This window comes from Juglans regia, chromosome 16, assembly GCF_001411555.2.
Source record: "Juglans regia cultivar Chandler chromosome 16, Walnut 2.0, whole genome shotgun sequence".
NCBI classification, from domain to species: domain Eukaryota; kingdom Viridiplantae; phylum Streptophyta; class Magnoliopsida; order Fagales; family Juglandaceae; genus Juglans; species Juglans regia.
The window spans coordinates 3,054,654-3,075,906 of record NC_049916.1 but is presented as its reverse complement, the minus strand read 5'-3'; the positions used below and the strand labels follow the sequence as shown (position 1 = coordinate 3,075,906).

The 21,253-nt window shown below is 32.8% G+C and overlaps 3 protein-coding genes across 3 annotated transcripts; all 3 read left to right on the top strand.

The window, feature by feature from the left end:
* Window positions 1-3,548: 3,548 nt before the first annotated feature.
* LOC109012471 lies at window positions 3,549-9,254 on the top strand. The gene is made up of 7 exons (XM_035686617.1): window positions 3,549-3,880; window positions 5,698-6,240; window positions 6,317-6,586; window positions 6,711-6,784; window positions 7,437-7,638; window positions 8,038-8,622; window positions 8,865-9,254. Exons 1-7 carry the CDS (start codon window positions 3,713-3,715, stop codon window positions 9,111-9,113), a joined length of 2,091 nt encoding a protein of 696 aa, XP_035542510.1. The 5' UTR covers window positions 3,549-3,712; the 3' UTR covers window positions 9,114-9,254.
* Window positions 9,255-11,310: 2,056 nt separating this feature from the next.
* On the top strand, window positions 11,311-15,936 carry LOC109012473 (protein MODIFYING WALL LIGNIN-1-like). Its single transcript, XM_018994133.2, has 3 exons — window positions 11,311-11,513; window positions 13,617-13,819; window positions 15,221-15,936. The coding sequence occupies exons 1-3, from the start codon at window positions 11,415-11,417 to the stop codon at window positions 15,552-15,554; spliced, it is 636 nt and encodes a 211-aa protein (XP_018849678.1). The 5' UTR covers window positions 11,311-11,414; the 3' UTR covers window positions 15,555-15,936.
* Window positions 15,937-18,929: 2,993 nt separating this feature from the next.
* Window positions 18,930-20,869, top strand: LOC109012525. The gene is made up of 4 exons (XM_018994228.1): window positions 18,930-19,037; window positions 20,090-20,214; window positions 20,317-20,395; window positions 20,492-20,869. Exons 1-4 carry the CDS (start codon window positions 18,930-18,932, stop codon window positions 20,867-20,869), a joined length of 690 nt encoding a protein of 229 aa, XP_018849773.1.
* Window positions 20,870-21,253: the final 384 nt, after the last annotated feature.

Below are 21,253 nucleotides of genomic sequence, written 5' to 3'. Positions count from 1 at the left end.
GTTATGAGTTGGCTGGCAGCATTTTTCAGCATTTCCATTTTATAAGACATTTTGTTAAATTGTAAATTTTATCAATTCTCACATCTCTTGTTAGGAATGAATCCATCCACTCTCCGTGATGCCTACTTCACAAATCTTTTAAACAACAATGAGTTTTTGATGAGTGTCAGAACTGAGATTAATGGATCTCAACTCTCTCCACCCCAAGGTGAGATTATTGAGGTTGAACCGAGTGGACGAAAACCACAACGAGGTAATAATTTTACTAACGAGGAAGATTTGATGCTTGTGGAGGGATGGCTTGAAATTTCATTAGATGCGGTACAAGGAAAAGATCAAAAGCATACAATGCTATGGAAAAGAATTCATAAATATTTTGAGGAAAACAAGAAATTTGACTCTTTAGGTAACTACTCATCTCTAATGAATCGGTGGTCGACGATTCAACAAGCGGTAAATAAGTTTTATGGTTACTTGGCACAAGTCGAGGGAATGCATCTAAGTGATTTTAACGAGCAAGACAAGATATGTTCTCCACCTTTTATTTTGACTTTTTAACATGCTAGTAATTTATTAAAATACTTTATCTTATGAAGTAACCATGGTGCTTTATGTATCTAGATTGGCAAGGCAAATGTCATGTTCCTAGAGTTAGAGAAGAAAACTTTTAATTTTGATCATTGTTGGTGGGTGTTGAGATTCCATCCAAAGTGGGTGAAACATATGGAAATAGTGAAGCCGAAGCAAAAACCAAGTTCGAATGGTTCGACACCAAATTCAATAAATTTAGGCGAAAATGAGAATTTTCATGCAATATATTCAAATTTGGATCAACCAATTGGCCGTAAAACAGAAAAAAAGAAATGAAATGACGGAGTCCGATTCTCTCGTGGTACTAAATGAGATGAAAGAAATTAGAAAGAGTAAAATCGTACTTATGCAAGAAGCACGTGATCATGACAATAAGATGTTGTGTCTTAGGCAAGAGGAAGTGAGTCTTAGACAATCATAAGTGAGTCTTAGACAATCGGAAGTGAGTCTTAGGGAAGAAAAAGTACGTATTCAGAAAGAGAATGTGCTACTTGAGCAGGAGAAGTTACAGAATGAAGAAAAGAAAGAAGATGAAATAATTATGGCATTAAATACAAGTACCATGCCTCCAATACTATAACAATACTATCTTCAACGACAAATGGAAATACTTGCAAGTCGTACTAGGAAAAACTAAATATTATGTATTTTATAGAGTAATATTTTATTTGTGATTTTGAACTTATGAGTGTTTATGTTTGTTGCCTTTTTTTACTCTAATGTTGGTTATGTATTTTATGGAGTAATGTTTTATGGAGGAAGGTGCTACTTGATCATGTGTTATATGCACATTTATGTTTGTTAGCTTCTTTAATACAACCATAGAACAAGAACCATAAACTATAATACAACCATAGACTCTAATACAACCATAGACTTGAACTCATTATAAGGCACTATATTGTTGCCATAAGTGCTCGACGAGATCTGCTTGGAGTTGACAATGGATTTTCCTATCCCTAAGAGCATGATGGCGTTAAATGAACTCGCTAAATTCAGGTGTAGGGCCAGTTGACACTGGATCATGTGTGTTTTCTGCCAACTGTTCATATTCGAACTCTTCTTCTTCGTTGTCAGCCCGTTCATCTTCAATGATCATATTATGTAAAATTACGCATGCCATCATAATATCATTAAGCGTTTCAATGTGAAAAAATCGTGCAGGTCCACGAATTATAGCAAATCGTGCTTGAAGCACACCAAAAGCACGCTCCACATCCTTCCTTGTGGACTATTGGGCTGCAACAAAATATTTTTTCTTATTTCCTTGGGGAGCTGAGATGGTCTTAACAAATGTTGCCCATTGCAAATAAATGTCATCAGCAAGATAGTATCTCATTGCATAGTAATGACCATTAATAGTGTAACTAACTGTCGGAGTAAGCCTTTGAGCAAGGTCAGAAAATATAAATGATTTATCAAGTACATTTATATCATTATGAGATCTCGATAATCCAAAAAAAACATGTCAAATCCATAGATCGTAAGAAGCCATTGCTTCTAAAATAATTGTTAGTTCGTGGATATGACTAGAGTACATACCATGCCAAGCAGTTGGGCAGTTCTTCCACTTCCAGTGCATACAATCAATGCTCCCTAACATACCTGGAAATCCACGTTTTTCACCAATTGCGAGCAGTCTAACAATGTCATCATTGTTGGGTTTCCTTAAGTACTCTTCAGAAATAATTGTTTTGACAAACATTTTTAGGCTTCTTAATGCCGTAGTCTCTCCAATTTTCAAATATTCATCCATAAAATCAGTCGTGACACCATATGCAAGCATCCTCAGAGTAGCTGTTATTTTTTTAAGGGAAGAAAAACCAAACCTTCCAGAATTATCTTGTCTTTAGACAAAATAAGGTTTATGGGCTTCTTTCGCAGCTTGAATACAAAGAAATAGAGAACGACTCATTCGAAACTTCCTTCGAAAATATTTGTGAGGATAGATTGGAGGATCAGCAAAATAGTCACGAAAAAGATTTTGGTGGACTTGTAATCGATCGCGCCTTATGAATTTACGTAATTTTTTAGAAGAATCACGTGAGCTTGATCCTTCTTCTTCCACAAGTTGTCTCACTATCTCAAATTCTTCGTCAGAATCTGAATCGATAAGTGTCATTTTGTGAAAAAGTGAACGAACCATTGAGAGAAAATGGAAAGAAAATGTTTCATGAGGACACTTGAAGTGAATGAAATTGTTGATGAAATGTTTTGTTTTATAGTGAAAGAATATAGCCGTTGGAGAATTATATCTGTTAGGAAATATAGCCGTTGGAGAATTATATATGTTAGAAAAAATAGCCATTAAAAAATATAACCGTTGGAGAAATTCAAATTACAATTAGAATTAAAATAAATGAAAAGTTCAAAATCAATATTTTAATATAATAGTGAAAATTTTGTTCAATCTGTTATTTGATATTGTTAAAAAGTGACTAGTTAAATTTGTAAGAGTGAATTTCTTAGTGCTCTAAGTAGTAGCTTCTGTTTTGGTTCCTTCAACTTGGGCCGGGTCTGATGCGAGAGAAATGGTATTCATCCAATTTTCATAAGGCTGCAGATCGAATCTAGTTTCGATTGAAATTGGACTCATTGGATGAGATGATGATGTTGTTCATTAATTATTTATTTATTTTTTTCTTTTTAAATAGAAAAAACAAGATACCAGTATGATTTGTAATATTATTCTGGATGTCTTAAATTTATATTATCTGAGGATAAATTGATAGAAATATCATGTATTCTTGAATTAAAAATAAATAAAAAGAAAGAAAAAACTCCGGTCTGTACAGATGTCGATATAACGTTACAAATTACAAGGCCCGGACCTCAAATGAAGGAAACGTACGTCAAGACATCGATTGTCCACTATCCAACATCTGTTTTTTAGTTTACACATGTCCTTAAAAGCATCAATTTCTTGTCGATAGGTCATGTGACTTTGCTATGCATCGTGATACCTCTCCTTTTTATTATTATCATTATCCTTATCCTTATTATCATAATTCATCATATTCTTCTTTCTAAGCGCAATCAACCTTTAATGTATGTTCAATTTTCAACCACCGTCGACGGCCGGCCATTGTGATCTGAGTTGGCTTTTTTGTACTTTGCATGCATGTCAGCTAATAATATACCAATGACAGGCCGGAGTAGGTCAGCACTGGTCCCCAACTGGAAATATGATAATCATCACCGGCGGCCGTCGAGTTCTGTGGCGAGTAGGAGATCACCGGCGCACTTCTTCAAGATAATACTCCCTTCTACCATGGCCGACAAAAAACTGGTAATTAAGGCATATATCCATATATACATTGCAAGGGCTTGCTTGTTTAGTTCTAGTCTAACATGCATGCGCAATGTTTCCGATCTATCAAGCGTTTTTGACCTTCGGATCATCAAGACGGTGATACTGGAAAATAAAGCATGATGAGGGCGGAATCTTTGCTATTAATTATTTGATCTTGCAGGGTGTTGTTTGTTTATTTAAATTCACATTTAGTATTAATTATCTGGTTAATTCTGTGATATGCATGCAGCATTAATATATATAGCAATGGATTGCTTAGTTATTGAGTATTCTCTCTGCAAGAAAATATTAAATATTTACGATAGATTATTTATGATAATAATAATTATTTATGTTAAAATAGATTCATTTTAATTGAAAATAATTTATTAAAAAAAATAATTTTTTTATAATTTCTCTCTAAAGTTTTGGCTGGTTTAAGAAATCTTTTTAAAATTATTTTTTTTTCTAAATATTTTAGTTTACATTGATGGTGATAAATGATGTTTTTAACTTTTAAAAGCTGACAGTGCATTTATATACTTTAAGTTTACTTTACTGATCATAATGATCTAACAAGATCACATTAATCTTTTCGAGTTTACTTTAGCTGAGAATTATGAATGGTGGGACCACTTTGTTATTTGATGCTTAATTTCCTTATTTTCTATTATTACTTGATCTATAAATTTAGATAAACCATATATATTCAATTTATACACACCTCTTATATAATTTGTATATTGATAATTTTGTATATTCAAACTAGTTTTGAACTTCCTTTATTATATTAGGAGGAGGATTTCTCCTCATGTTTTCAAATATTTATGTGTTCTTAATTAGTATGTAGTTAAAAATAATAAAAACATAAAAAAACAATGAAGTTGTATGAGCTTATACAAATTTATATGAGTGGAGTCAATCTTATTCCAATTTGACTTGTTTAATAAACAAATCAAACCAAAATAAGTTTGTTTGAATCAAGCTCGATTTAAATTCCATGAACATCTTAGTTTGTTTATATATATCTTTACAAATTAGTTATAAAGACCCGAACTTAGACAAGTTTATATAAGTGGAGAAGTTATTCCTCTTTATAGTAATGGTCTCAATAGATCTCTAATTATATCATTGATCAATCATTTTGTATCATTAAAACTCAGATGTCGCTCGGGCTTCCTTTAGGATGTTACAACTAACATTACAAAATGAGATAATAGTAAGATAATAGAGGATGCTTGGGGAATGAGAGGAGATGGAAAATCTGTAAATAGTAGTGAAATGGCTTGTGAATAGTAATGAAATGATTAAGTTATGATATTTTATTGGATTTTAGAAAATGAGAGAAAAACTTGAATAAAAATAATATAAAGTTAAAATATTTTTTAGAATATTAGTTTTTAATATAAAGTTGAAATTGTTTTTTATGTTTTGTTTGGAAGGTTAGAAAAATTGTAATGATTAGACAATTCTTAGATGAAAAAGTTGATAATTTGAAATTGAAAAATATTTATATTTGAGTGATGTTTGGAAATGAGATGATAGATGAAAACAACTTGCAAACAACCCTAAGTGGTTTCTAGCATTTAGCATTAATAATGCTATCATACCATGTCAAATCACATATATTTCATGCTTAGTTAATATTTTAACAAAAAATTATTTTAAATATTCAAATTGTATACCAATAATTCCCTACCCTTTTTTGTGTAAGAATATAGGGATATATCTTTTGTTATATAAATTAAACGATAAATTGGATGCAAAAGTTTACAATGTGATTATGAAATCATAACTTCATTTGATCTTTGCAGAGAATCCCTGAAAAGTTTGTAAGGTTGTTTGGGAATGAACTTGCAACCGTTGTTACACTCACTCTTCCCAACGGTTGTAGTTGGCAAGTGGGATTGGAGAAAGCTGAGAAGAAGATTTGGTTTCATGAAGGTTGGCATGATTTTGTAGAGCATCATTTTATAGATAATGGCTACTTTTTAGTCTTCAGATATGAAGGGAATTCAACTTTCCATCTTCTCGTATTTGACAAGACTGCTACTGAGATCCAGTATCCATCAAGAAAAACGGATGATGAAATTGACAATATGGTATTGGATGATGAAGAAAAATCAAGCCACGACAAGCTGAAAGAAAATGAAATGTCAAACAAAGTTGTGTTTTCCATAAAACATGAAGATGCAGAAACATTCGACTGGGGAAGAGTTTCTGACACATCCGAGAAAGAAAGACTCAGGATTTGCAGAGGAAGAGAGAGAGCAATCCAAGCAGCCAGAACATTGAAGCCTATGAATCCTTCGTTCGTGCGTTTCTTGCGGCCCCATAATATACGAAAAAGTTTTATGGTGAGCCACCACATGATGATGATGCAATGCATGAAGTTGTTCAAATACTTTCTTGAAATATGCTGATGAGTTGCAGTTCTTTGCTGTGCAGTATGTGCCTGCTAAATTTGCTGCAAAATATCTTTCTCTGAACCAAAGTGTAATACTTCAGACTTCTGATAATGGAAGACAATGGCATGCCATGTGCTGTTACCATAACAAGACCAGTTCGTCAATGAAAATAGCAAAGGGATGGAGTGCATTTGTCAGGGGCAACAATTTGAAAGAAGGAGATGCCTTTGTCTTTGAGCTTATCAAGAGGATGCCTACTGTGCTTAAGGTCTCCATATTTCGCGTAGCTGACTATGTTTGAACTAACTTTTAGTCTAAGATCAAGAAGTACTTGTCTAAACTTATCATCGATTCATCAGGGAGGTTCATGCATGTTTGATATCTAGTCTTCTTCTTTGTCTTTTTTGGAACTGATTCAGTACTTGATCCATCTCGTTTTGTTGACTGTTAGAAAAATTTGTAAGAACCTCGCCATTCAGACTTCAGAGACTGTGTATTCTATTAGAAGATCGACTGAAATATTACTATTAATTAGTAGTCCTCCTCATCGATTATAATTATAACAATATTATAGCGGCTTTTCTGATCATTGCGTTTGAGTTTAGATAATCGGAATCACAAATCACAAGTGAATGGTGGTGATGGTTATCTGTTCATTTTTATGGGATTTTGATGAGATATCTGTTCATCAATATAAATTAATTAAGAATGGGAATCGGTTCCTCCAGTTTCAGTTTAGCCTCTTAATTTGTTTGATTACTAAGAAAAAGGAAGAAAATTAAAAGAGTATTACGATCTTTTGTTTGATTTTTTTTCCGTTTCTAAAATCTTTTACAATTGATTTTAGAGAATGGTGAATGCCTCCAAATTTAGAGTTTGAAACCGAGTGCTTCTCCTCATGGAATTCTGTCTTTTTGCGCGAAAATAAATGAAGTGAGAGAAATCAAAGAACGGATAAAATTTGTTTGATATAGACACATCTCTGAACCGGACGATACTTGAAGATGGAAACTTTTTCTTTTGCCTTTTTGTCTTTTTCTGAGCAAGCTACGCTGCACGGTCTTCAATTTTGAGACCAAAAAGGGAATGAGACTAGGGAAAGTGCAGGTGAGAGAGATCTGAGACTGAGAGTGGCGAGGCTGAAGTGGGAGTACAAGTCCTGAGGAGGGAACGATCTTGATCCGATATAATCTTCCCATGGAAGTTCAATCGAGGACTCGCCGGACTGGAGTTGTCTTTGACAGGGATCATCAGCGGCCGTCAAGTTCTCGGTCGAGGTCATGTGATAGAGCCCGGCCCCACTTTTTCAAAATAATTCTCCCATATTCCATGGATGACATGAAACTGGTAAAGTACATCACTACCTCAGCTTTTATCCTTTTAATAATAATTCTTAATCTTCTGTTTGGTTGCCGAGAAACGGAAATCCCACACTAAAGTACTACTACACGGCTACCAAAACCAAAACCCACAAGAAAATCCGCAATCAAAACCAAAGAAAATATGATGAAATGTAGCTTAAACAAAAGTTAAGCCCACAACCAAATTAGCTTTAGAAGTCAATGGGTCTTTTGCAGCAAAAAGGAAATACAGAAAAAATTACCTAAGGGCTCATATTTCTATAAATCGATGGGATTGAAAATCTCTGGAGGAGGAGGGTTTAGGGAAACGAAATGGGGCTAGGAGTAACGAGTTGTGTGGTTCGATATAAAGTTCTTATTACTAAGTTTTTGCACCTGCATGCAGAGGCTCCCAACAAAATTTGTTAGGGAATTTGGTGATGAACTGTCCACTGTTGCAGTACTCACTGTTCCCAATGGTTGCAGTTGGAAAGTGGGATTGGAGAAAGCTGAAAACATGATTTGGTTTCATGATCATGGCTGGGAGGATTTTGTACATCATCATTCTATCCAGAAAGGCTACTTTTTAGTCTTCAAATACGAAGGGGATTCAAACTTCCATGTTATTGTCTTTGATCTTACTGCTACAGAGATCATGTATCCCTCTAATGAAGATCATGAAAAAATGACCCAAAATCCAAAATTGGGAAACCAGGTTGAAATCATTGAAGCAGATAGTTCAGTCGAAGAATCAGGGCAGCGCAATTTGGACAAAAATGAAATGTCTACTGAATTACATGATGATCATCAGTTGTTCACAAAACAAGAAGAAGACACAGAAATGAGAAGTTTTTCTGATGTGTCTTCAAGAAGAAGAATCATAAGGTCCAGAGTAAAAGAAATGGCAAAGCAAGCAGCCGCAATGTTCAAGCCTAGAAATCCTCATTTCATCTCTATCCTTCGGCAATATAATCTAACCAACGCTTTTGTGGTGAGCCTCTAAGATGATTTTTTTCTTTTCTAATTATTCCAACTGGTGGGTTATTATACTTTTTTTGAAAAATGGGGTGAGAGTTTCAAGTCCAGATTTTCCATTTGGAAAATCGGATCATATGCCATCAAGCTCTTGACATTGGTGGTGGGTTATACTTGGTAATAAGCAAGCAATGTGACTGAAAATGAAAAGTTGCATGATGAAGTATGATTAGTTGGTATTCTTTGTTTTCTGCGCAGCCATTGCCGAGGGGATTTGCTTCCAAGTATCTAAGCGGGAAAAGAGCTATCGAACTTGAGGATTGTGAAGGAAAGCAGTGGCCTTGCGTGTGTCGTCGAACCATTGGTACAAACGCGCCCTCAAGAATCGGGAAGGGATGGAATGCATTTTGGAAAACCCATAATTTAAAAGTAGGAGATGCTTGTGTCTTTGAGCTGATCAAGAAGAATGGCGTTGTGCTGAAAGTTTCAATACTTCCAGGTGCCTGAGCCTCAAGGCAAGGACAATTGGACCAACCACTAATTGGCTTGTTAAATTGTCTACTTATTAGCTACTTTGGGAATATGGACGCTTGCTGCTTATTACATCTTATCAGCAGCCTAATAATAACAAGTTTATCATCTTATCTCGTCTCATTTCCTTTTCAAACGTAATTTAAATGTAAATACTTTCAAATTAATTATTATAATTCAATTTTTTTTTCTCATTTCTCAAAATCTAATAAATATTTAACTCAAATTATCTCACTATTATTTACAAATTATTTTACTATTATTCACAAAATTTTCATTCATCTCATTTTCCAACTCCAAACATCCCCTAGGTAAGATTTGTTTTCACAATCCATCTCAATTTTTCAACTCATCTCATCTTATCTAATTATTACAATTTTTTCAAATTTTCATATAAAATAAAATAAAAAATTCAATTTTTTCAAATCTTAAAATAAAAATAGCATTAAAAAAATATATTTTAATAATATTTTATTCGACTTTCAATTTTTATTTCAACTTATTTCGTCTCATCTTATATATAAAAACAAACAAGATGAAATATGAGAAATGTTATATCTATAAAGATTAGTTCAAATAAAAATAAACTTACAAATTGATGTGATTTGATGTAATACATTAAATTTATTTTATAATCTGACATATCATATCAATTTATAATTTTTTTTATATAATTTTTTATTGTTAAAATATTTCTCTACCTTTTTGAGAAAAACACGTGGAATCCTTGGATATTTTCTGTGACGATACTGATGTTCGGGAAAATAAAAGATTACAGTTTTATAATTTATTAAATTATTTTCTCATGATTAGTTTTTTTTTTTTAGTTTGTTGTTTTTTAAAAAAAAAATTAAAAAAAATGAGTTTCATAATAATTCTTTTTATTTTTAAAACTATATTTTACAATAATTTTTAAATATAGTTGTTAATGTTGCAGTTTGGTGTTACATGTACTCTATATTATTTCACATATGAAATTAGTGCCAAGTGACATTACGCTATTAAAAACCTAAACGAAAATTGAATAAAAGCATTTAGTTACAATTTATAAAAGAATTTTAATTTTAATTTTTTTTATAAATCAAATTATGATATAATCATATGAAAGTGTATCCTGTACACTGACTTGTATATAATAATTTATTTTGAGATAATCTGGGTATTCTATTTTTTTATTAGTGTTATATATATTTATAATTTTATTTGTAAGATTTATTTTTTTCTGTTTTATTTAAAATTTAAATTTTATAATTTTCAACATATCAATAATTGATATGTGATTTTTTTCTTAAATACACAAAACATTTTCCCTATTCGTTTTGGTTGCCAGAAAGTGTATTACAATTGAGCCTAAACTCTTTAACGTTATGACAATAAAACGTTTCGTTTACAACATTGCTCCCGATCCTCAGAATTTCAGGTTGGGTTTAGACTTTAGATAGAAAGTTTAGAGGAGATAAAATGAAATATTTTAAAGAAAAAAACTGCTTTATCTTCCAATTGTACTAGTTAATTTGACCGTTTGATAATTTTTTTTTTTTAGTTAGTGATTAAGAAAATAATTTTAAATGTATTGAGATATTTTTATTTTTTTAAAATATTTAAATATATTAAAAATGTGAAAAAAAATGAAGAAAAAAAATTAAAAAGTAACAAGCAATCAATTTGAGCGGGCTACTCTAGGCAGTAAAATATCCCGATTCTATTTTAAATAGTAGTTGAATAAAATATTATTAGATATAATTTTTTAGTATTATTTTTATTTTAAAATTTAAAAAAATTAAATTAATCATTATATTTTTATATGAAATTCTGAGAAATGTTTAATAACGAGATGAGATGAGATCAAGAAATTTGTATATCCAAACTCACCCAGTGTTAAGAGTTTAGATTATGTTTGGATGGTAAGGTAATCTCAGATGATCTGTAAATAGTAGTGAAAGATAAAAAAAAATTAAATAATAGTAAATAATAATAAAAAATAGTGATAAAATATTAAATATAATAGTAAAGTAACGAAGACAACTTAAGATTAAAGTTATTGCAGGCCTCGTCCCCTATATACCTTCTTCACCATTTTAGCCGTATTACCATAATACCATTGAAGCCAACTCACTGTTTTTCAAATATTGCTGCCCTCGTGATCTCAGACGTTTCTTTGTTGGCCATAATATTAGACATCATAATATCACAAAGGTACTACACCAACTTTACGCTAGCTCTCAAATAAAGAGGCGAGAATACTTTTAAGAAGAGGTGAGAGAGAGAGAGAGAGAGATGATGGAGAGAAAGACTGTATTGATGTGCGGTGTTGTGGGATTCTTGGGTCTACTATCAGCTGCTACTGGTTTTGGTGCAGAGGCTACAAGGATTAAGGTAAACAAAAAGACTATATATGGTGTGTGTGTGTGCGCGTGTGTTTGCTTGCTTTTTATTGGGGTTATCCTTTAATGGATTCATTTATGATCTTCGTTTTGTTGCTTCTTCTTTATCTTATATGGCCCTAGCCCTCTGATTGATTTCTGGGAAACCTGAGGAAATGTGAAAAGAACAGGAGAAAAAACTTTCCTCTTCCAGTAAACTTACGCTACTGAGGAGGAACTTTAATGGTGGAGACTGGAGAATATGAGAGTTACAGCTCTAATTCGTTAAATCTTTTCTTTTTGGGTAAAATATTCATTTAACCAACTTAAAAATCACATGTAAACCTGCTCCAGTAGTACAAATTATCTGGCATCTTTGTGTTACACGCCGGTCGCACCTCAACTATCAATATCAAAGCTTACCTGCATAAAAGATAGAGAAGGAATTAATCCTCCAAATGCTACAAAGCACCTAATTCTCTTGCTAATAGGCAATCTACATCTCACATCCATCACTGCAGCTAGTCGGTTTCACTTTTGACTTTCCCATTGTGAATTCTTGCATTTCCTTCTAATCAAATAGACGATTGATGATGGCTACCCAAACAATCTTACACACTGTACTCTTAAAGCCCTTTCCTTTTAACTAGTTAACCGCCCAATCAAGCTCATCTTCCCAGCTTCCAACATATTTCTAATCAAACATTCCCTTTAGCACCTCTTTTCGAACTCCCTTTGTGAAAGTGCATTTACAAGACAGTAATACTTTATACATATAAGAGCATTAGTATTGGCTTCATCAAATTCATATTCAAAATTTGATAAAAAAATACATGTTTTTCATAAATCCAAAACCTTTCTAGCCAGAACCCCACATTGGATTAGTCAAAATGATAATATAATATTATTTTTTTAATAATAATATTTTTAATTTTCTTTTCATATTTTGCAATTACACTAACTATATGTTAATTGATAATAATGTTTCTTCCTTCACATATTTCAAAACTGAACAAAAAAATAAAAGTAAAGGGCGTTCGGGGAAAGTGAAAACCGTTGGAAATGAAAACTGAAAAGCAAAACAATTGGGGTAAGGTAATTTTTACAATAAAATATTACTTTTAAAGATGAATAGTACATCTTCAAATTTGAAGATATACTAAAAATTACTGTAGCTCATAGTTCAAGTTTTTACTTTTTGAAGAAGCCAATGTAGATCATTTTATCTATATTTCTTTAAATTTTGAAGATGCATTGGCTTTTGAAGAAGCCAATTCCAGTGCTCGTTAAAATACAGATGATCTATAGCTTCCAAATTGCTCATGCAAAAAATGCGTGAAATGTCTCCAGTGTAGCCCCAGTTTGCCGATCTATCCCTAGTTGTAAGTACATCTTAACAGCTAATAAATGCATGATTAGGGATAGCTTTTGCAAACTGAAGAAGTTATCATCGATGGATGATTGGAAATTTAGCTCAGACTACCTCCCAAGTCGGGTGCAGATATACTTCAGTAACCAAAGGAATGAAATACCCACCTCATCTTGTCTAGTCTGACTTCATGGTGTGTCATTTAAATCAACATCAATTCTTCGGATCTTGCTAGAGGCCAGAACCAATGACCATTCTGTTTAACACAGCGTCCTAAGCTTTCCATAAATTCCATTTTAATGGTGGATCTGACTGTATATCCATCTATATGATAGTAGTTCTTTACAATCTTTTGAGTAAGCAACACATTTTCTGCACTCTATCTACTAGGAATGAAAGCTGTTTGAGGAGCTTAAGAACTTAATTCAACAAACCTTTCAAACTGTAGCTAGGATTTATAGATGCGTTTATAAATGTACTACACTTGATTACTTGCAGCAGCCATCACCAGATCCCTGAGATTTGACACCGGTCAGTAAATCATCCACCCCATAGCACTCCACAATTGAAAGAATTACGCCAATAGAAATCCTTTCCACATCTATGAAATTGAGATGCATACTGCAGCAACTGCCTCCTATATTGGGTTCAGATTGTTTATGCATAAGAACTATTATTCTTTACAATAGTGGCCTTCGGTTTTATGATGGAAGCAATGCAGAAATGTTACAGTACTTTTATCCACAGGGTTCTCAGGTTCAGTCTCCTTCACCTTCTGAATGTATATACCCTCAGAGTCCGGCCATGGCGCTTGGGTTAACTGCAGCACTGGCTCTTATGATAGCTCAAATAATTATAAACGTCTCTACTGGGTGTATTTGTTGCCAAAAAAGTCCTCATCCTTCTGACTCTAATTGGAGAGTAGCATTGGTCTGCTTTGTTTTTTCCTGGTAAGTTCTCAGCACAAAATGCTAGCAAGAGTTATTCCTGTTTGATTGGTTTTTTGTTTTTGTATGTAATCATTCCAGTTTGATTTTCTTAGTTTTATCCCATGTGAAATTTTAATTGATGAGGATCCTTTGTGTTGAAATTAAAGGGCATTCTTCAATAGAGGACCTGGCTTTTGAAAAAATATAAAACCAGACTGGTGTGAGACTGTTTCTATTTTTTTTTTCCCTGAGCAACACTATTTCATTTAACTTTTTTGTAGTAAATGACTATATCTTAATGGCTTCAACTATACTATCAATCAAAGGGGAAACTATACGTGCCACCCTCTAGCTAACACTTGTTTTTGCAATGTGTTCCCCAAACTACCAAAATTAATCCATTGCACCCTCCAACTACCACCAACTACCAAATAGCACCGCCATCCAACCCTGGCTGTTAAGGTAGATGAAAATAGGTGAAAAAGCAGAATTTTGATAGTTGGATTAATGAAGAGCACATATTATAACTGTTTTATGGTTGGAGGGCGCAATGTATTAGTTTTGGTATTTTGGGATGCGCATGGCAAAACGTGTGTTAGTTAGAATGTCGAAAGTATATTTTCCACTTCCATCAAATTTCCAATTTGACAAGATACCAATATTCTGGTTTCTCATTAACTTGGAGCTGTCCCTGTCGGGACATTTATTTATATATATATATATATATATATATATACTGTTTTTCCAGTTGTAATACTTCCTTCTAACATAGGGATTGTTGCTCCCCACTTAATGGGTTTTTTTTTTTTTTGTTATTTTTTTCACTTGCTGAATCCATACTTTGGCCATAGGTCTTGTAAATGTAAGACCTTGTTTACTGTCATCTGTATTTTTTCTACCTTAAGCAAGTTTGGGTGCCCTTCATCTCGTACGTGCTCCTTTCATGACCAACCCATTAATATAGAGGTATAAGGAAATGACTCCGTAGTTTTTTTCCCCTTTCCAGATCCCAAAACTTGGACTTGGTGAAGAGCACCCTGAAGATTAACAGATTGACTTAAAAAGCTACGATTTTTTTTTCTTTTAACTTTCTCAGGCTTATCCCCTTTGGTGCTACCACAGTGATAATAACAGCATTCCCTATACCCGAAGTTCAATACCCTCTAGAATTACTTATTTCATTTTGTTGATTCCCAATTACAGAATAGTTTCTCTACATGAAATAGGGTGCTTGTATATGGTTCCCTGTCTTTGACAATCTTATAATGGAGAATATAGTCCTGCTGATAATATAGCACACAGGAAGAGCATTTCCACTCTGCACTGCTGTTTTCTTTTCTTCTTCATCCCATCCACACCATGGGGTGAGAGTTGGGAGTGTTTTTGGCTTCAGTTGAACTTTTCTATTTCACTCTCGAGCAGGTTTGCATTTGTCATAGCCTTTCTTTTGTTGCTGACTGGTGCTGCACTCAATAATCGACATAGTGAAGTTATGTACTTTGGAAACTACTATTGCTATGTTGTGAAACCTGGAGTCTTTGCTGGAGGTTCTTTGTTGTCCCTTGCAAGTGTGATTCTTGGTATTATCTATTATCTGACCTTAACATCGGCAAAGAACGGTAACAACCCATGGGGCAATTCTTCAGTTCCTAACCAAGGAGGGATAGCTATGGGACAGCCTCAGTTCCCACCACAGAGCACTCAAGAACCTGTTTTTGTACACGAAGACACTTATATCAGACGACAATTTACGTGATTGGTAGTTTGATGTTCAAACAGCATTTGTTGAATCGTGGTCTCCTATCATCAGAGTACAATATGCTGCAATGAGTCTTGAAATGGATGATCTTGTTGGCTCACTGCGGGAAGTGATGTTTTCTTCGATCTCACTATCTTGGCTGGCATCAGCAAGATCTTTTAACTAATTGTTTTTCAGTAGTGGGTTTTCTTAGGCCGTATATATACGTTCATATACAACGCAGTATATATATTTCCATATGAATTTGTTAGGATCATTTAAAGGTAAGAAATATGCTTTTGTGGTCCATGGTTGTAATAATTTTCCAAATCTGGCATGCTACATGTATTCTGTTACAATTAAATTTTGATTTGAGTTTTTCGAGAAGAGATGGTAAACATACTCGATATCATTTGATTGAATAGTTGATTTTGGATTCTGAATGATGGAAATGACCATTGGAATGAATGATTCATAATCTTTCTTGCTGAGAAAAAGAAAGTTTATAATGCCCTTCAACCATTTTTTTTTAAATATAACAGTATATACAGGAAGAAGGAAGAAGATGCTTACTAATTTACAAACCTCACTTCATGACACCTCTCTTAAGCAGTATTTGTTAAGAAATAATTTCACATTGATTATGGACAAAGTCTTGGGCATGTTTATAAGCAATGAGCAATCTTCTCTTATACAACTGGTTTTATGAGATAAGTTAGGCTCATAAATTTCTTCATGGTATCAGAGCCTGCCACAGGACGAATGGGAGCCCGCAATACTTACCCCGTGACAAGGATTAGAAAAAATACTGGCATGCACGTGAAGGAGGGTGTTGAGAAATAATCTCACATTGGCTGTAGACAAAGTCTTGGACATGTTTATAAGCAATGAGCAATCCTCTCTTGTACAACCGGTTTTATGAGATGAGTTAGGCGCATGAATTTTTTCAGTATTTGTTTTTTGTTATTTATGAAGTCAATAATGAGTGTTTTTATGAATAATATTATAATGTAATTGCATGCTTTATACATTGTAATATAATGTAATTGTGTAGAATATAAAGTAAGTATTTTGTTTAATTGTTTTATAGATTATAATATAATGTAAGATGTGTAATCCTTTTTTTTATGTATTTTGTTTCAATATTATTATTTTTTATTTTGTAGCACACTATTTCCGATGATATTTACACGTCGAAAATATTTTCTGGTCACTAATACTTATTTGCATCAACAAATATCGCCGCAAAACTATATTTGGTCGCCGTAAGTACATATTTGCGACAACAAATTCGTAGCAAATAGGAATTGCGAAGACAACGTGAATAACAGTTTGTCATGGCATTTTACGGCAGAACATCTTACCATTTGCGGTGACTTTAAATCGTTGCAAAATTAAATGTATTTACAACCAAGTCTGAAGCGATGGGATAGATTTTTCAAAAAATCTACTCAACCTCCTACTATTCACACAACCTCCACACTCTACATTATTTTTAATTTTTATTATTTTTTTCTTTTATTAAATATTTATTATATGAATAATGAATAAAAAATTTGAAATAATTTAAAAAGAATAAATTTAAAAAAAAGTGTAGAGTGTGGAATGTGATGGAGGTTGTATAGTAAAGCTCTAGAATTTTTGATACGTACTATTTTGAGTATCACCGCTCAAAATGAATAGATGGCACATTTAGTACTGTTTGCGACGATTTCCAATGCTGCAAATTAAAGCCATTTTTATTGTAGTGATCAAGAAATTAATAATTCGGATAGTGGTATGTTTAGCTATCAAACTCAGTTCAATTCATCTCAATTTATTATTACAATTTTTTTAATTTTTAACATAAAATATAATAAACATAAAATTCAACTTTTTTAAATTCTAAAATAATAATAATAATATTAAAAAATAATATTCTAATAATATTTTATCATCTCAACTCAACTTAATTTAACATCTAAATACATCTTCCAATAAAAAAACTAACGAGAGGATTATCACATAAAACATTTTTTTTCATCCATTGACAATACTAGTTGACCAAATATTCCCAACGTAAAGACATTTTCTCTTTGATACGTTCGTTTCCTTTTTATCCTTAAAACACCAGGTGGGTTACGATTTTTCTTTGAATTCTTTTTTTTTTTTTTTTTTTTAAGTGAAAGATATCATGGAAAGCTGGGTACTCTTATTTCTTTGATTTTTTTTTTTTTTTCCTTTGTTCGATCTTACCGCTTTTGAGAGTAAAATAAATTTTAAATAAAAACAATAATATAATAGTTAATATTGATTTTATTTAATATTTAGATATGAGAAACAAGCTGGCTCGTTTAGTTTTAACTTTTATTGGTCTTAGGTTTCATAATCTACTTTAACATCTCATTTTGACACCTCAATTTTTTTTCTTTACTTAATAGTTAAGAAAGTGACTATTAATATATTAATATATTGATATTTTTTTTTTTATATTTTTTAAAAATATTTTAAAATGAAAAAAAAAATTAAAAGCTGATTTTGGCCTAGCGATAACTTGCAGTGGGCAGATATGTGCGGCAGAGTAGCACCACTCTATTATAAATGGAAAGTATATAATAAAATATTATAGACTATTAAACTTATGATCATGCATGCAACAATATTGAGAAATTCTATTTGCAGTCCTCAAATAGGGATTGCATGTGCAAACCCTTCATTAAATAAAAAAAAAATATATTATTTTAATAAGGATATTATTGTAATTAATTTTAATAAAAATTTAAAGATAAAATTAACTAGAGTTGTAATGCAGTCTCTAAATAAAAATTGTATGTAGCATTGCTCAACAATATTATGCTTAATCATCAACAAAGGTCAACACAAAGAAGGTATTGACAATGTAGAAACGACAAATTAATTCCACCATTAATGTAGAAAAAAACCTAATCAAAACTGGTTTTTTTTTCTTTTTTAATTCAAAATATTTTACTTTAATTTGTTGCAGAAAAATAAGATAAAAGAGATTGTTGAAAAGTTTGTAAGAAAACGAGCTGTCATGATAATATAATTGATAAACCTTAAAAAGAACATGGTCTCATGACAACAATCTTCTCCGACTTTTCAGGCTAAATGCTTAAATAGAATTTAAGTATTAATTGTTGATAGAAGTGATAAACCTTTAAAATAAATAAATAGAACGTGCTTTCACGACAATTCATGAAATAATTTCCTCCTCGCTGATCGGCCTCACCATTGTATATAAGTCGACAGACCTCTTCGATCATTTTGGACCTCATAATTAATCCACAGCTCAACTCATACTGCTCATGTAGTTTTGACCAACCTTACTGCTAGACCTGATCTTTTCAAACAAAGAATCCCAAGTATTTCCAATTTCAAAAGATCAGATCAGTGATGACGGAGACAAAGGCTGTGGTGAAATGCAGTATCGTCACTGTGGTGGGATTCTTGGGGATAGTATCGTTTGCTGCTGGTTTTGCTGCAGAGGTTACTAGAGTTAAGGTACGTAAACACAAAAGTTTGCTGCTGGTTTTGCTTATACATTAACATTACCTACCCAGGCGGATATCCCCTAGCTAGCTAGCTAGCTAACTTGTTACGTACATAAGTCTCATGATTCTAGAAATAGCGAACCAGCTAGCTATAATATGTATAAGAAATATGATTAGGGATATGCTTAGGACCCTCTCAATGATATTGGTGACCAGGTAATTGCTAGCTAGCCTTAGTACACGTGAACAAGAAGATTAGTTCAAATCAAGATAACGGGGCCATGCAGCACCAGGCATGTTGTGTCTGCAACAATCACTTGACGAACTAAAGCTGTTAGAAAGGGGGCTGACAACGTAAGTACTTCAGCTAATTATAAAAAACATACTGATGGTAACAACCATTTAAAGAGAGATAAAAGAGATGCAGATCAAGTCTTAGGAAATCATTCGAACAGTCATATGCAAGTGTTTGGAAATTTAAGTAGTACTAAAGCTGATGATTTCCTAGCTAGCTAGCTAGCTAGTTTGTGTCCTTGATATTCCAACATTAATTCCTTATTTTATTTTTGCTTTCGTGAGTAGAAATAAACAGGCCAATTATTGTGGAATCAGAACAGTTCCAAAAAAAAAAGTTAAAAGTCAATTATAGCTAATATTAATCATGCATACTTCCATATCAATAATATATTCGATATTTTATATGGAAAAATACTTTAGTCATGAAAAAAATTCATAAATTAAATTTATAATTAAATTGATGACGTGACTTGATGTACTGATATGTTTAGATTATAAAACTATTTTTATTATAAAGTAAATCTAACACATCATAAGAAACAATGACAGTTTGAGACCAGAATTACTTTAATGTGATTTGTTTGTGGTTGTAATATCTTTCTTTTATATGATATGACATACAAATATTGCCAAAGTTGTCTCTCTCTTAGAACTCGATCGACGCATCGGCGCAAACTCCATTCCAACACATGCATCATGCATGCATGCTGCATATATAATTCATGATATGGTTAGATCTTACTAGCTAATAGCTTATTTTCACAGGCGTCTCAGGTTCGAATTACTCGTTTTTCTGGGTGTGTATACCCTTCGAGTCCAGCTATGGCTCTTGGTTTGGTTGCAGCAGTGGCTCTTTTGATAGCTCAAATAATTATAAATTTTTCAGCCGGGTGTGGCTGTTGCAAAAAAAGCCCTCATCCTTCTAACGCTACGTCCACAAAACATGTGGTATTCTGTGTTTTTTCCTGGTAAGTTTTCATACATGATATGAGGTTCCGGATAAAACTCTTTGGTTCCAGTTTGATTATCGATTGGCCTGTTACTAAATATTTACGCATAAAAGCCGGCCAGGTAATTTTTATAAACACTGTTGCAAAGAATTAGTGCCTGGACGTTGCATGTTTTTTCAATCACACGATCTCCATTAATTCCCTTATTTATCTGTAGCATGAATTATTTACCTTGAGTTTCAAATTCGATCGAGCATGCAGGATCACATTTGTGGCTGGGTTTATTTTGTTGCTGGCTGGTGCTGCACTTAATAATGAACATGATGGAGAAAGCTCGTACTACTCTGGCTATAACTCTTGCTATGTAGTGAAACCTGGAGTCTTTGCAGGAGGTGCCATTTTGTCCATTGTGACTGTGATTCTTGGCATTAACTATTATCTCACCCTAATTTCGTCAAACAACAGTAACATCATGAACAATCCGTCCGGAAATCCTTCTGCTACTTATCAAGGAGGCCAAGGAGAGACAGCAATAGCAATGGGACAACCTCAGTTCCCACCAAAGAGTACTCAATTAGAGCCTGTTGGCCCATGATCATGAGTAATTTCATGCATGTCCAAACACCATGCACCAGCTGGTTAATTAATTCATGTGTTCCTTTCATCAAATAAGGATTTCAATATTGATCTTTGGCTCAATGGGAAAATGAGGGGTTTCTTCAGTCACATCATTTTGCGGTTAATTTGTCAGCAATATCGGCAAAATCTGTAAAATTTTCTTTCAGTGAAGATGGTTTGATCTTAAGTTGTATTTGTTATAAAGAAGCAGTCTATCTATCTATATATATATATATATATATATATATATATATGCCTTTTGGTCCGGCCTCTTTATTCTTTTTACTTTTGTACATTATTATTTGAAAACCTCACCAAGTACTTCATTTGAGTGGAAACAATAATCATTAGTTTATAGTTC

Excerpts from the sequence above, each read along its gene's own strand:
- LOC109012471 (XM_035686617.1), top strand. The coding sequence starts at position 3,713 with ATGTCAGCTAATAATATACCAATGACAGGCCGGAGTAGGTCAGCACTG. Across the intron at positions 7,639-8,037 it reads CCATGGATGACATGAAACTG|AGGCTCCCAACAAAATTTGT; the intron begins GTAAAGTACATC and ends ACCTGCATGCAG. Across the intron at positions 8,623-8,864 it reads ATCTAACCAACGCTTTTGTG|CCATTGCCGAGGGGATTTGC; the intron begins GTGAGCCTCTAA and ends TTTTCTGCGCAG.
- LOC109012473 (XM_018994133.2), top strand. The coding sequence starts at position 11,415 with ATGATGGAGAGAAAGACTGTATTGATGTGCGGTGTTGTGGGATTCTTG. Across the intron at positions 11,514-13,616 it reads CAGAGGCTACAAGGATTAAG|GGTTCTCAGGTTCAGTCTCC; the intron begins GTAAACAAAAAG and ends TTTTATCCACAG. Across the intron at positions 13,820-15,220 it reads GTCTGCTTTGTTTTTTCCTG|GTTTGCATTTGTCATAGCCT; the intron begins GTAAGTTCTCAG and ends ACTCTCGAGCAG.
- LOC109012525 (XM_018994228.1), top strand. The coding sequence starts at position 18,930 with ATGACGGAGACAAAGGCTGTGGTGAAATGCAGTATCGTCACTGTGGTG. Across the intron at positions 19,038-20,089 it reads CAGAGGTTACTAGAGTTAAG|GCGTCTCAGGTTCGAATTAC; the intron begins GTACGTAAACAC and ends TTATTTTCACAG. Across the intron at positions 20,396-20,491 it reads TACGCATAAAAGCCGGCCAG|CATGAATTATTTACCTTGAG; the intron begins GTAATTTTTATA and ends ATTTATCTGTAG.